This window comes from Symsagittifera roscoffensis, chromosome 10 (genome assembly GCF_963678635.1).
Source record: "Symsagittifera roscoffensis chromosome 10, txSymRosc1.1, whole genome shotgun sequence".
Taxonomy (NCBI): Eukaryota; Metazoa; Xenacoelomorpha; order Acoela; family Convolutidae; genus Symsagittifera; species Symsagittifera roscoffensis.
In genome coordinates this window covers 22,259,790-22,275,931 of record NC_087071.1, presented here as the reverse complement: position 1 = coordinate 22,275,931, position 16,142 = coordinate 22,259,790, and the positions used below count along the sequence as shown (strand labels likewise).

Here is a 16,142-nt window from a genome sequence, read left to right as displayed (position 1 = left end):
TCCGTCAAAAAAAAACCAAGAAATTTGACAGATAAAACAAAAACCAATCCCCCCCCGAAGCATAGAAAAAATTCCGTAGTTTTTTGGAACTTATTGTCGTGCTATTGAAAAGTTATCTTAAACCAGCGGGTGATTTTTTTTCGATTTAGAAAAACGCGTTAAAAAAACTAAATGTTAGAACCGTCCCAGGAACTACTTTTTTGGAATTAAAAAAAGAACGCTTTTTCTTACACTTTAGAGCACTTATTTTTAGACTTCAAACTAGAAAAGGATATTCCTAATTTGTCTTATACAATTAAAATGGTTCGATTATCTCGTCAGTATGCTTTTGCACTTTTCTATAATTATCGGGACACTTTTGGATTTTGGGATTCTAGACGAGAACTGAACATTGATTCGGGTTTGCGAGCACTTCGTTTAAGTTATGGCGCAGTCAACACGATTCTAGTACTGATCTTATTAAAGCCGTTCCATGAACCCATTTTGACATTGATTGATGGGATTTTTAGAAAAAATAGGCAAAAAACAGCATCAGCGAAGGCAAAAGGCGGAAAAAGCAACAAGGACCTTCAAATTCAGTGAAGTCTAAAGCTGTAGAAGTTACGAGCTGCACAATTTTCAAAAACGTGACCTCAACAATCATCACAAAATTAGTGTGAATATTTACCCTAAAAAATTAAAATCTCCATAATAATTTCCCCAAGAATTGACAATGAATTGAGTTGTTTCATGCTCCTTCTGAACAAATAGATTTTTATGAACACAATAAAATGGAAGCAAAGCGCGAGACAGAAGGACCCACGTTGGAACAAATTATTTGTAGGTCATCGTCCTTGTAAATGTCAAGAATATTTTCCCAGGAAAAAGTTTGCTTTTTCAAGAATCTTGAGCGCTGATCAGTTTTTTCGGCAAAACATTTTGATAAATTGAGTATTCATAATCTCTCGTAAAAAAATCGCAAGAACCACGTCAATTTAAAATTATCTTGCGGGAAACAGTTGTGTCAATGATTTCTACAGATAGTCTCAGATAATTAAGAGACAACTTTATGTTCTGTTGCGTTATGGGAAATGCACTTCTATGATTTATTGAAAGTTATGACTGAAAACAAAAATTAGGGGTGTTTAATAATCAAAGAGAATCAGCGACCCAGAGCTTCTTTGCGCATTTTAAAAACACGTAAAATCGAGTAACAAAACTTTACAAAAATCACAAGCACACAAAAAGTAACAAGCACGACAAAAAACTCAAGCATACAGATCAATCACTAATGAATATTTTCGATAAGTTAGACAAAAAACTTATCAAGGTCTTATGGAATTGCCAAAGCAATCAATCACATTTAATTCAACATCGCAGACTGGATTTTATATTTGTGAAAACGAGTATTTAATGAAAATAATTTGGTAGTAGGAAAGTCAGCCGCAGTTTTTCTGTTTGCTCGTCAAGGCAACACTCGATAGACAGTTAACTGATTTTTTGGTGTTCCTCCAAGATGGAATATCTCTCAATGTATGATTGCCCCATTTTGCTGACTGAGAGTAAGCGTGATTTCTTTAACAAATTTTAATCATGCGAAATTTATTCAACACTCTCGCTTTTATGATCAGTTTAACTGTTTTTGGGACGCTTAATAAAATGATTTCGAAGATGCGATGGCATGAAGTTATTTGCAAGTTTTTTTCTCAGGCGTTTTTAACCCGTAATGATCGGTTAAAAAGGATTGAAAAAAGTTTAGAGCTTACTCTATAATTTTCAAACACCATAACTTAACAGAGAAAATGCCGATGAAGTTATATCAATAAAAAAAACTGCAAGTCTTCCCATTATCAATAATGGAACCATAGATTGAACAATACTCAGCTTTAAAATTGCACGATTGTATGTAGCAAAACATTTGCAGATGAAAAATCAGATTTTGAAAATGGACCTTTTTTATAGAAATTGCAGATTTATAAAATGCTATGATGAAAATCGAAGTTTTTGAGCCCAAATCGGCACAGCGAAAAGCATTCGCGATAACATTGCAGAGTCATAAACGTGCCTATTAGCTGAAATAACCCGCATTGGAGTTCCATGAATAAAAATCGATTATAATTGAGTTTCCTTGTCAGTGTCCACAAAAGTGAAAACAAATCGATTATAATCAATTAAAAATGGATTATAATATTATTATTTTTTGAGGCAACAAAATCTTTTTTCACCCATTATAATCAATTTGTTTTCACTTTCTTAAATGCGGGAAGTTACGTGATCAAATTATGGTTCGATTTTTGCATACTTTTATTTGACTTAAGGATTTGTAGGGTGAATTGAAAGTTTTTTTGCCAATTTAACATTTAAAAAGCTGTTCATTTAGTTAGTGATCAAATTTTGGTCAGCAATCCTTGCAATAAGGATAGAATAAGCGGCATTTATTCAATTAGAATGGCTGGTCCCAGTTAAAATAATTCAGACTTTTTATCGATACCTATTCGAAATTTGATTTGGTTTCGCTAGGTTTGAAATAAAAAATAACATGATTTTTCAACCTGAAGTTTTTAAAATCACTCATTCAATGACCATATTAACAGCTTTAAATTAATTATAAAATGTGAAGAGATGAAGATACGGTATTATTCTGAAGATACAGAATGCAATTAGGGCGATTTTTTTTTGTTTTTTCTTTAAAAGAAAATTTGTAGTCACTACTTGATTATTCAATATATTTTTGATCCACATGCTACGATATTTTCAAAAATTTACACAAGAAACGAGTTTTTGATTTTCTGAGTCAAAAAGTTAAGTGAAACTTCTTAAATTATTCGATGATTTAGAAAAAAAATCAATCTGTCTCTGTATCTGTTTTAATTTTTGTCGTGCATTTTTCGTTTGAATCTTTTTCAGTTTTGCATTTACAATTGAATAGCTATAAAAAGTAAGGACGCAAACGCTGAAGTCGAACTTTGAAAACAGTTATTTTGAGTATTTCCGGTCTCTATCGATCTAGCTTCCATCATTTAACCATTATATCAACCACAACAACTGAAAAAGGAGAAGCGCATCTCGTTTAGACTAGCACATTGTAATGATAACTTTTGCTATTTTTGCAAATTTGAAATTGTTTTCTTTTGAGCTTTAATTTTTTGCTTTAATTGATTATGTATCTAATTCAGAAATGCTAATAACCTGTTAACTTTATCTTTTTTTAGCATGGACAAATACTGTGCACTCATTGCATTCGATTCAAAATAATTGACTACGAACGATATATTCGGTTGGTTTTTAATTTAACAGCTATTGTTCTCTCTTCTGTCTTGTATTTTAAGTGCTATCAGACACTGAAAGCTTCAAAGACGATTTCTAGAAGTCGAGTTCTAACGATTGCATTTGCATTTTTATTGTTAGCTTGGGTTATTTGCGTGATGCCACATCTATTGTACATAGGTGCTCAATTTTATTTGAAAATTTGATTGTTAAAAATTTTTTTTAAAAACTTTAACTTGGTTTCAGAACTTAAAACAGTGGTTGTTACATAATTCCAAATCGGATTTCGAAGAAAAACGTATAGGAATTTGCTCATTAGTTTTTCTTGAAACACAACGGAACAAATAGAGGTTTTTGTTTCTCTGGCTTTTTAAAAAACCTTGAGCAATAGTTTCCAAAATGAAAACTAACGTATCAACTATGATAGCGAGCCTTATGTTTTGTTTTTCATTCTTCAACCATATCTTTTAGAGATGCTTGTGTCTAAATTTTTAAAAATCATTGAAAAATTTCAAAAAAAAGAAACACATTTGAATCTTTTGTGTCATCAAACATCAAAACTTTCATTTCTAATGATCAATTAGACAACACAAAATTATCCTGAAATCAGTATAATTTACTAATTTGCAATTTATTGCAAAATATTTTCAGCCTGAACATTTCATGGCCAAAAATACTAAGTTATTGGTGTCAATTTTGAGTCGAGCAAAATTTCAAATGTATGAGTATTTAAAAAAAACTGAGTAGTTCAAAAGTTAAAAGAAACAATTTTGGATGAAAAAGTTTGAGTTTTTTCACAAAATATCGTGAAAGTTTTCAAATTTCAAGAATATGATGCAATCGTACAGAAAAACGCAGAAAATTGACTACCTTAATCAGCCCAAGTATATGTTTTCCGTCAAAAAAAAACCAAGAAATTTGACAGATAAAACAAAAACCAATCCCCCCCCCCCCCGAAGCATAGAAAAAATTCCGTAGTTTTTTGGAACTTATTGTCGTGCTATTGAAAAGTTATCTTAAACCAGCGGGTGATTTTTTTTCGATTTAGAAAAACGCGTTAAAAAAACTAAATGTTAGAACCGTCCCAGGAACTACTTTTTTGGAATTAAAAAAAGAACGCTTTTTCTTACACTTTAGAGCACTTATTTTTAGACTTCAAACTAGAAAAGGATATTCCTAATTTGTTTTATACAATTAAAATGGTTCGATTATCTCGTCAGTATGCTTTTGCACTTTTCTATAATTATCGGGACACTTTTGGATTTTGGGATTCTAGACGAGAACTGAACATTGATTCGGGTTTGCGAGCACTTCGCTTAAGCTATGGCGCAGTCAACACGATTCTAGTTTTGATCTTATTGAAGCCATTCCATGAACCCATTTTGACATTGATTGATGGGATTTTTAGAAAAAATAGGCAAAAAACAGCATCAGCGAAGGCAAAAGGCGGAAAAAGCAACAAGAGCCTTCAAATTCAGTGAAGTCTGAAGCTATAGAAGTTACGAGCTGCTCAAATTTCAAAAAAGTGACCTCAACAATCATCACAAAATTAGTGTGAATATTTACCCTATAACATTAAAATGTCCATAACAACTTCCCCAAGAATTGACGATGAATTGAGTTGTTTCATGCTCCTTCTGAACAAATAGATTTTTATGAACACAAAAAAATGGAAGCAAAGCGCGAGACAGAAGGAACCACGTTGGAACAAATTATTTATAGGTCATCGTCCTTGTAAAAGTCAAGAATATTTTCCCAGGAAAAAAATTGCTTTTTCAAGAATCTTGAGCGCTGATCAGTTTTTTTGGCAAAAAATTTTGAAAAATTGAGTATTCATAATCTCTCGTAAAAAATAGCAAGAGCCACGTCAATTTAAAATTACCTAGATGGAAAACATTTCAGCGAGGCAGATGTGTCAATGATTTCTACAGATAGTCTCAGATAATTAAGAGACAACTTTATGTTCTGTTACGTTATGGGAGTTGCACTTCTATGATTTATTGAAAGTTATGACTGTTACCGAAAATGAGGGGTGTTTAACAATCAAAGAGAATCAGCGATCCAGAACTTCTTTGCGCATTTTAAAAACACGTAAAATTGAGTAACAAAACTTTACAAAAAATCTTAAGCACACAAAAAGTAACAAGTTCAACAAAAAACTCAAGCATACAGATCAATAACTAATGAATATTTTCAATAAGTTAGACGCAAAACTTATCAAGGTCTTATGAAATTGCCAGAGCAATCAATCACACTTAATTCAACATCGCAGATTGGATTTTACATTTGTGAAAACGAGTATTTAATGAAAATAAATTGGTAGTTGGAAAGTCAGCCGTAGTTTTTCTGTTTGCTCGTCATAGCAACACTCGATAGACAGTTAACTGATTTTTTTGGTGTTCTTCCAAGATGGAATATCTCTCAATGAATGTATACTTGCCCCTTTTTGCTAACTGAGAGTAAGCGTGATTTCATTAACAAACTTTAATCATGCGAAATTTATTCAACACTCTCGCTTTTATGATCAGTTTAACTGTTTTTGGGACGCTTAATAAAATGATTTCGAAGATGCGATGGCATGAAGTTATATGCAAGTTTTTTTCTCAGGCGTTTTTAACCCGTAATGATCGGTTAAAAATGATTGAAAAAAGTTTAGAGCTTATTCTGTAATTTTCAAACACCATAACTTAACAGAGAAAATGCCGATGAAGTTATATCAATAAAAATAAACTGCATGTCTTCCCATTATCAAGCGTGTCTTAAAGGTCCATTATCAAGCTTGCCAGTGTCTTTAAAATGCACGATTGTATGAAGCAAAAGATTTGCAGATGAAAATTCAGATTTTGAAAATGGACCTTTTTTATAGAAATTGCAGATTTATAAAATGCTATGATGAAAATCGAAGTTTTTGAGCCCAAATCGGCACAGCGAAAAGCATTCGCGATAACATTGCAGAGTCATAAACGTGCCTATTAGCTGAAATAACCTGCATTGGAGTTCCATGAATAAAAATCGATTATAATTGAGTTTCCTTGTCAGTGTCCACAAAAGTGAAAACAAATCGATTATAATCAATTAAAAATGGATTATAATATTACTTTTTTTTGAGGCAACAAAATCTTTTTTTCACCCATTATAATCAATTTGTTTTCACTTTCTTAAATGCGGGAAGGTATGTGATCAAATTCGGGTTCGATTTTTGCATACTTTTATTTGACTTAAGGATTTGTAGGGTGAATTGAAAGTTTTTTTGCCAATTTAACATTTAAAAAGCTGTTCATTTAGTTAGTGATCAAATTTTGGTCAGCAATCCTTGCAATAAGGATAGAATAAGCGGCATTTATTCAATTAGAAATGCTGGTCCCAGTTAAAATAATTCAGACTTTTTATCGATACCTATTCGAAATTTGATTTAGTTTCGCTAGCTTTGAAATAAAAAATAACATGATTTTTCAACCTGAAGTTTTTAAAATCACTCATTCAATGACCATATTAACAGCTTTAAATTAATTATAAAATGTGAAGAGATGAAGATACGGTATTATTCTGAAGATACAGAATGCAATTAGGGCGATTTTTTTTTGTTTTTTCTTTAAAAGAAAATTTGTAGTCACTACTTGATTATTCAATATATTTTTGATCCACATGCTACGATATTTTCAAAAATTTACACAAGAAACGAGTTTTTGATTTTCTGAGTCAAAAAGTTAAGTGAAACTTCTTAAATTATTCGATGATTTAGAAAAAAAATCAATCTGTCTCTGTATCTGTTTTAATTTTTGTCGTGCATTTTTCGTTTGAATCTTTTTCAGTTTTGCATTTACAATTGAATTGCTATAAAAAGTAAGGACGCAAACGCTGAAGTCGAACTTTGAAAACAGTTATTTTGAGTATTTCCGGTCTCTATCGATCTAGCTTCCATCATTTAACCATTATATCAACCACAACAACTGAAAAAGGAGAAGCGCATCTCGTTTAGACTAGCACATTGTAATGATAACTTTTGCTATTTTTGCAAATTTGAAATTGTTTTCTTTTGAGCTTTAATTTTTTGCGCAACTTGTTACAAAATCTTTTATCTTATCTCAAAAAAAACCAGGCTGAAAAGCAAAAATCAATAAAGAAAACCGTTTGAAGTTGCGGTTTTACGAATATAACACAAAAACTTTTCGGTTTTAGGAGATTAGAAAGTCCCAGAGCACCATCCTATTGAGGGGGCTTTTTTCAGCCTCCAGACAGCGCTCAACGGCGTGGTGTTTTTTCCTGTCTTTAATTCTATTATTATTTTTGTCGTGCAACTTTCGGTTGTCGTTTTTAGTTTTTAGTACTGCATAGCAAAATGAATTCCCAATAGTAATTTAATGACTCAATCAATGACTTCGAACTTTAAAAAATGCGTCGAGTATTATTTTTTCTTCCATCATCATGCCATTTTTCAGAGTTGCTACGGTCGTTTTTCTGAATTAGCCTGAATGCAGTGATATGCTTTACTCATCGTATAGGTAAATTCCATATTGCGAATCTTCGCGAATCTTCGCCCCCGAAGCATAGACATAGACGTAGCTTTTTGAAACTGATTGTCGTGCTATTGATAAATTATCATGTTATCTTAAGCCAGCTAATTTTTTTCGATTTAGAAAAACACGTTAAAAAAACCAAATGTTAGAACCGTCCCAGGAACTACTTTTTCGGTCTTAAAAACAGAAAGCTTTTTCTTACACTTTAGAGCACTTAATTTATTTATGCCTATGTTGTTTTGCTGTCACCCCCAAATTTCCTGAGTCGATTTTTCTGGATCCAACTTTTTTTTGTTGAACTCAAGGTTTCGAATAAATGTTTGTCATGTACCTGCAGTGTTAACTAAACAAAAGCGTAAAACCAGAAACAGAACAGTGCAGTTACTAAATTACAGTCAAGTCGTGTGACAGAAAACCAAGAAAAGTCTGCCCTACTATATACTTTTTGCTTTCGGATTAGTGTGTTTCGTACCTACGAAATTACGTCAGCCCTCGGTCTGCCTTCACCGGAACGCTTAAAAAAAGAACATTAAATCACATGATCCGTTACTTGAGTAATCTTGAAAATCGCGATTCTCTATCAATGAAATCTCAAAGATTTTAACCCGCTTAGGGTTATCCAAAAAATGTTTTCCAATTTATTTGCTTCGGTAGGACGACCTTCTGGCTGAATAGGGTTTTTTCGCTGATTATTAGAAAAGATCTGGGGTGACGGGCTGTCGCATGCGCGTAGAATCTTAGAGTTTTGCTGGTGAGACCATTTTTAAGAGAGTGCGCGAGATCCGAGTGCCGACTGGACAACTCCTTGAGCACCAAACTCCCACTCTCAGCTGGAAGATTTCTTTTACACTGAATCCATGTATTGGCAGCCCGCGCGAGATTGGCTAAAGCTTTGTACGGCTCACTATCCATGACATTGCAATCCAACGAGAACATCGGCTTGAAGGGAGAAGCAATGGTAGGATTAGCGCTGGTTCTCGGAACCACTTTGGAACGATCCCGGCTGTAATCCTGACTGGCAATCTGATCCGGCATGAGGAGGTAACGTTCAAGTCCTTGAGCTGAAGTAGCATTTTTATCAACATTATGAAACGCTTCAGACTACTCAGTCTTTGGTTTTCTACCAAAACGCAATTCGATCGGCGACTTCTTGAGCACTGCGTGTTTGCTTTTACGTATACTTCATCAATTTGTTGAGTCGTTGATTTCAAGTTATTAAAATTAGCATCAAGTTTTTCTGTACCCAATTTACGCTCGAACGTTCAACTAAGTCACTGCCTCGATGATCTCCAACCGGAGAGAAAATATGAACAATGCCTCTGCTAGAACAATAATGTTAAAGTATATCATTCTTAAAGCCAGATCCATGACCAGTCCTGATAGATTGAGGTATGCCATGAACACAAATGTAGGAATCAAGGAATTAACGACTTTTTTGGCACCTACTGTTTCCGTAATAAGAATAGACGGAAACTTAGAGAAGCGGTCAATAGCAACTAAGATTTTATTGCCTTTTTCATTGAAGATAAGACCAGCAAAATCTAGCTGAAGTTCTTGACTAGGACCGGACAGATTAAGGAAGAGATTGCGCCATATTAAATGCTTTAGTAGGTTTAAATTTTCTACCAAACAACGTGCACACGCGACACTTCTCGCAGGTATCAATAACTTGCCGATTTAGAAATGGCCAGCAAATTTACTCTGAGGCCGACATCATCGCCTTCTGGCACAGATGAGAACGATGCAGCCTGGCAAAAACAGCTTTACTCAAAAGCTCTGGAATTGCGAGTTTGTTGTCTACTATCACCCAATCGATGACCATCACTGTCTTGGTCCAGAACTGGGCCATTCACGAGCCTAGTTTGCCCAATGAAGTAACATCTTTGTTTATAATGGCACGTTTCATAGAACCAAGGAAGGAACCATCGTCCTCTGTTAATTCCATCAGAAGATCCGCGTCAAAGAGACCCGGTAGGCCCACTATATTTGTTTTAGATTTAGAGAGTATCGGTTTACTTCCGTTGACAGCGAAAACTCCGAGTTTAGAAGCTGTTTGCATCTTCCTTGGTTTGGACAGACGGCACCTCTGCATTGCTTCCAACAGTTGGGCACGCCCTTTTTTCCAAGTGTTGATCCGTGCAGCGAAAAACCGAGTTCTAGCGGGTCGCTCACTGGTCCTACTGTGCTGTCAGATCTGATCAATGCGAGACACGATGCCCATCTGACGAGATCGTAACGGAGGGCGATGATTAGGGCGAGTGGAGTTTGGCGAATCAATAGGAAAGTTTTCCACAAAAGTTAACAAGTCAGTCTGTTCGGCCGACGAATTTAGTACACTATTTGTGTGACTAGAAACCTTAGTATTAGTATTATTGAGATCATTCATATCGGTATCCGGTGGTTGAAGTAGATTCTTTACAAAAAGGTTTGACGTGAGATTTTCTTGAAATTTGAAGATACAACATGAAACGACTGTTTTATAAAGTTTCAGGTCGGAGACAATCATTTTGAGCGAGAGTTTCGGGACTTCGATTTTATATTAGCATAGGGGTGTTTGATTGGTCAGCTCGATCAGAGGATAACGCAACGCCCTCTATTGATGAGTAATTAGATTGACGAAATTGCATAACGCGATTTGATTGGTTACGCCACTGAGTGTTTTTATCAATACCCCCTATCGGAGAGTGACGATGATTTGGAGGAGGAGTGTAGCCATCCCTCGCTACAAACGCGACGCCCTCTTAACGATAAGAACATTAATTTGTCCTCCGCTCTGATAGGCTAGAGGAATTGATAAAATTTTGAGCTTCATTAAAAGCCTCGATAGACCTAACAACAAAAGTTCAACGTATTGAGAAGGTTTAGGGGCAGTGAAAGTAGGATAACGAGACATGTAATCAACAATGCCCAATGAAACCCCATCAACATGTATGTCTTCAAATTCAAAGTGTAGTAACCTATCGGCCCACCTGGACAGATGAGACTGATATGACTTGTTATTGTAGTTTTCATTTAAAGCAGAAAATTTAGCTGTATAATCGTTCAGTAATTGGAAAAGATTTCTCAGTAAAAACATTCGCAAAAGCTCACAGGCCCAGACGATCGCCAACAGTTCTATTCTAATTCATTTGTACTGTACTTCCCCTCCGCATTATTAAGAAAACGAGAAGCAAAAGCGATCGGTGCGCAAACATCAGGTTCGACCTCTTTCTCGAGGCAAGCTCCTAATCCATTATGATAGCATCACATTTAATTCTGAATTTCTTAGAAGAGTCATAGTGAAAGAGGTTGGAAATTTCAGAAATCAGATTAATGATATTCTTGAATGCTGTTTCTTGTTCCTCTCCACACAATAAGGACTGTTTATTACAGGATTTTAACGATTGCCGTAAATGCCCTGTGTTCGTGTGTAAATCAAGGATAAATACTTGTAAATGATTCAAAAAGCCCATAAAGGAACGCAATTGCTTTAATAATTTCGGCGGCTTGAGTGACTGAATCGCTTTAACTTTCGAAAATTTAGGAGAGTTACTTTCCTCATTGATTTGGTAATCCAACCAAGCTAATTAATTAACCGAAAACTCGCACTTACTGAATCTCAGAGTGCCCTCAGAGTCAAGTCCATAGAAGAAAAACCACCCATGGACAAGTCCATTTTCATGCAGCTAATGACACCATCAGTCACTGACATCAAGTTTTTAGCTTGCGTAAAGTGGTTTGTCCAGAAAAACGGAGTGGCGATGGGTTCCAGCCTTGCGGTAATTTTAGCTAGCCTGTGGTTTTAGAGTACGAACCACAGCTGGCAAGAAAACCCAACGAGGTCACGCACAGTGTAGCCGCTCCATCAGGACATTGTGATTGAGGCAAATACAAGCTGAGAGTCACATGCCGGAGCGCCTCATTTCGCTGTGCATCCTGTTCGGCTTGGTTTCACAGGAAATGCACTCTTCTCTTGGTCTAAAAAAGTCAACGAAATAGCCAAGTCCAAGCGCCCATGGTTCTTTCTTTGTTTATAGATCTTCAGTTAGCACCCCTCTTTCTCGCATACCAGAGGCCAAAATGCTCGGGAGATATGCAGATGATATCATCCGTACAACTTGCGCTCAGGTAGTTGAGGATATTCTGAAACAAACCAACACTCTTCAACCAGCTCTGGAGTTTACGGTCGATTTGAAGAATGATTTTTCTATTCCTTTTCTGGATATGTTGGTGACAGGAACCTCAGCAGGCATATTGAGACGACCTGGTATCAGAAACCAACGGATACAGATTTACTGATGTCCTTTTGTGCCTGTGCACCTACACGCTACAAAACTAGCATTGTACAGGGTACTTTCCACAGACTGAACAACATCACCTCTAAGTGGAGCAGCTTTCATGATGCATTGGAGAAGACGAAAATGGCGTGGCAGAAAAACCAGAATCAGCATAGTTTCTACAATCCAGTCATCTATGATACCCTTACCAAACTGTATAGGTGCTCCTGAGGATACGGTTGCGCCCAAGGAACGGAAGAAAAAACGCGAGCGAGCAGCACTTATCATGCAGTGCAGGGGATCTATTTTTGACAGGTTTGCACGCAGCGTTCGTGGCGTTGTTTCTTCCAACATCGTGTTTACTACCAGAAAGTTGAGAACAGCGCTTCCGTCGCTAAATAAGCCTATTCAGAATGAACTTAGCAATCGTGTCGTCTGCGAAATTTGATGTCCTGAATGTCAATCCAGCTTTGTGGGTCAGAAAAGCCGGCTACTAAACAAGAAGAACATTCGAAATCTGACTGTCCAGTTGGTGTAACATTCGCCCAAACATTACACAGTAAAGGGAAAAAAAAGCACGTAATGATGACTGGCAGGCATCAGTTACCTTAAATCTATTCGTTTTCACCGTTTAACCTAGCCAGTTAGTTTTTTGGTCTGCTTAGGGTTAAGCAAAATTTTAACATTTTTAGGCCATAAGTCAAAGGACTTTTGATCAGCTTTCGTTACATGCGTAGATAATCACATAGCTGGGTCTCAGATCCCCTGACTACGTGATTACCATTAAAAACACGGCTCGAAAACCATTAATTGCTGTTTTCAGTGACAGTTATATACTAGTTCCATTGGAGAAGGATTGACCTTTTCCTCTTTCTAGCTACTCATGCTCTAATTTACTTAAAAATGTTGGAGTTAATTCAAATGTTCAGGGCATTAAAAATGCTAAAAATATATGTTTATCACAGTCTCTCAGCATATATCAATCTCCGGGCACCGGGCCTCCAATTCCGTGCCTTTGGAGATGATGTCGTTTTCTCCTCAATCTCGTGGTACGGGAGGGTACGGATTCGTTCCGGCTGTCCCAAGGAGCCTTTCTCTCTGCGGATCTTCTTCAGCTAAGCATTTTATCGTGTCTTTTTATCATGATTAGAGGCTTCGTTGTTTTCGTGTTTTTCTTCAACTGGTTTCCGTCTTGTTAACTCGTCGAGTGTGTTTTCGAACTGTTCTTATTCTCCTTATCCGGTCAAAATGGTCGCTTCTACGCCTCTCAGGAATACTCAGTCCAAATTGAAAATTTGAAAATTCGAAATTCGGTAACATTCCTATCCTACTCCCTCGAAACGAATTTGTAGCTAACGTCGCGACTGCCTGGTTTCGTTCTCTTCGGAGGGTTCGACTGTGCCAATCCGGGGGAATGGCACATGGAAAGCATTTTCGAGATTTGCCTCGGAAACACAGAAAATTAGAGCTGAAACTCGAGACTCTGCTCTTGACACTGGTAAACTACTTTGGAGGCTTTGTACATTGCCAAGAGGAATCTGCAGCTGAACACGCGCGAAAAGTACAGAAGCAGGCAGCTGACTCTGAAGCTGTGAGCAACTCGAGTTCTTTGTCCCAGAGTTTTTTTCTTTTTTTTTCATTTTTTTTTTATTATTTGAGGTAATCAGAAGGTCAAAAGTATCATAGTAACCGAGGTTACAGTCAGGAGTCCCTTCATCACGTATTCCAGTCAAAATCCTTGGAATTTTCTAGATATGGAAGTGATAATGACAATAACCAAAATTCAAAAACCAATCTCTTCTGTGGTTTTTGTATTTTGTTTCTGTGTTTGGTTTTTGTGGTTTGCTTTATGCCAATTTTCATGTTTTTCAGTGCTGATGATGGCTGTATAGCCGAAAGGACTCCGAAATAAATAAGTTTCATTATCTTGTTTTTTTCACATTGATGAGAAAGAAAGTAGATTTTCTGTAATGTGTAGGTATCAACCTTTTGCGCATTTGTGAAATTTACGTCTTTCTCTCTCTTTCTCTCAAATAACTTCGGTTACCATGATAATTTCTGACCTTGTGATTTACTAGGCCTTTGCTGGGGACGCCATTAATTATTAACCTGTTTTAGTCTCCTTTTAGATATAAATCATGCAGTATACTGGAAGCTCATATGACGGGGAATATAACAAAGGTCGGTTTGAAGGGACCGGTAAATACTCCTTTTCAACTGGCACGAAGTACGAGGGATCTCTCAATAACGGTATGTTCCATGGTGATGGTACTCTCTTCTTTCCAAACGGGAGCAAATACACAGCAAACTGGGAAAATGGGTTCGCTCAGAAAGGTACCTACATGTTTGCTGACGGACTGAAGGTATGTTGCATGTCTAGTACTGAAATCGAATTTAAGTTCGCCCTCTGTGATTTTTTTAAAAGTGTCAATGAACGAAGTGAAGTCATTTTTTTTAGTTCGTGTATTTGGGAAAAAATTCAAAATCCGTTTTTCGCGGTTTGATTTTTTTAAAAGTTTTGATTTAGATACACTCGTTGAAAGGAAGGCAATGAATTCTCTCATAACGAATGTGCAAATGGCCCGAACAACGAAGGTTTTAAATTTTCAGCTTTCCCACTGTTTTTAAACTTGATTTTTTTTTTCAGTTCGAAGAGAAGGATTGGGAGTATTGTGATGGATTTGACCGACGTTTCTACACCGAAGTCTGCAATGGTTTGAAACCCGCCGGAAGATCGCAAATTACAGATAAATCGGCCGAAGAAGTAAGTTTTCAATGAATTGTAAATACACTGTGTGTTTTAATTTCAATTACAAAGCAAGCTTTGTCCATATTATTATGCCAGGGTAATGCAAGGCAGTTTTTAGACTTTTTCGTTCTTGAAACTTATTTTACAGATGATCAGGTTCGATTACGATGAAAGCTATGCAAAAGCGGTTGAGCTGTGAAGTGAAATATTAATATTTTGAAGTCATTATCATGGCTTCAGCGGTTTCTTTTCTTTCTTTACATGTAAAAAACTTCGGCGATTTGCTTCCTTTTTCCCTATTTGTAGAAATTTATAGATTATATTCGCGACTTATTTTTTTCGACGAGCTGTAAATAGTTTTGTCCCTAATTTCTTTTGGTGTGCTGTAAATTTTCGTCAGGTCTCAAATAAAATAATTGAGACCTTATATTTTTAATTTTTTACTGTTCTTTTTAATTTAAATGATATCTATATGTCGCTGTTAGAACTAATCAAATTATGTATATATGCCATTGAAATCAAAATTAATGATTCAGCTATCTTTGTCCAGAGGTAACTCACGTTCAGGCTATAATAAATAAACTCTAAAATTATCGTGAGTCTGCTAATTTTTCGTCCTTTTTTCCCGAACAGCTAGGATTTTTCTCGAACAACAAATAGTTTTATACTTTTTGAAAAACAGTATTTTCTTTTTTTTTCTACAACTTTCACTTTTTAGATGCATGAAAGTTGTAAAAAAGTGAAATGTTAGATTGCGTAGATATAATGACTCGTCAGACAGGTAAAATAAATTCGATATCCTGATGAAGTCTTTTTCGTAAACAACATCCAGAACAGAATTGAATCTATGAAATCTGAAAGTTTTTACACTAGCCAAATTAAGTGAGGCAGTGTTATAGTGCGACTATTTTTTTTCTAACCTAAGTCGCAAATATTGGAACCTATTCTGGGGCCTCTTCACAGCTTTTTGATAGTTAACACAGTTGATGCCTTTCTCATTGTTCATTTGTTCAAACATCAGTACAATAATAAATTCAATTTCCGACCTTTTCGTTCCAATATATCTCGCAGTATTTTTTACCCTTGCGATAGCAAGGGTATTGCAATCGGGTATTAGGCTCTTTTTTTCCCGTTAAAAATTTCAGGCACTGAATGGTTAAATTAGAAATGGTAAATTTATGTTCAGTTTTTAATTAATTCTAATTGCTTTGTGTCTCCCGCACACTTGTCTGGAGGTAACGAGTACGCCTGGGTTCGAATCTGACAGGACCTGGTTTTTCTCAAATTTTCAAACGGTAAATATTCCGTTTCGCAAAAAAATTGCCTGATCATTATTTGTCTGTTAGTGTTTTTTTAGTTCTTTTTACATTATAG

At 35.8% G+C, this 16,142-nt stretch overlaps 1 protein-coding gene across 1 annotated transcript in view; it reads left to right on the top strand.

Annotated features, from left to right (window-relative positions):
- Positions 1-16,142, top strand: part of LOC134855454 (MORN repeat-containing protein 5-like) — a 73,057-nt gene that overhangs the window by 54,952 nt on the left and 1,963 nt on the right. The window contains exons 2-3 of the mRNA XM_063871984.1: positions 14,146-14,382; positions 14,667-14,783. Of these exons, the coding sequence (XP_063728054.1) occupies positions 14,158-14,382; positions 14,667-14,783 (342 nt within the window). The 5' untranslated portion in view covers positions 14,146-14,157. The remainder of the gene's footprint in view (positions 1-14,145; positions 14,383-14,666; positions 14,784-16,142) is intronic.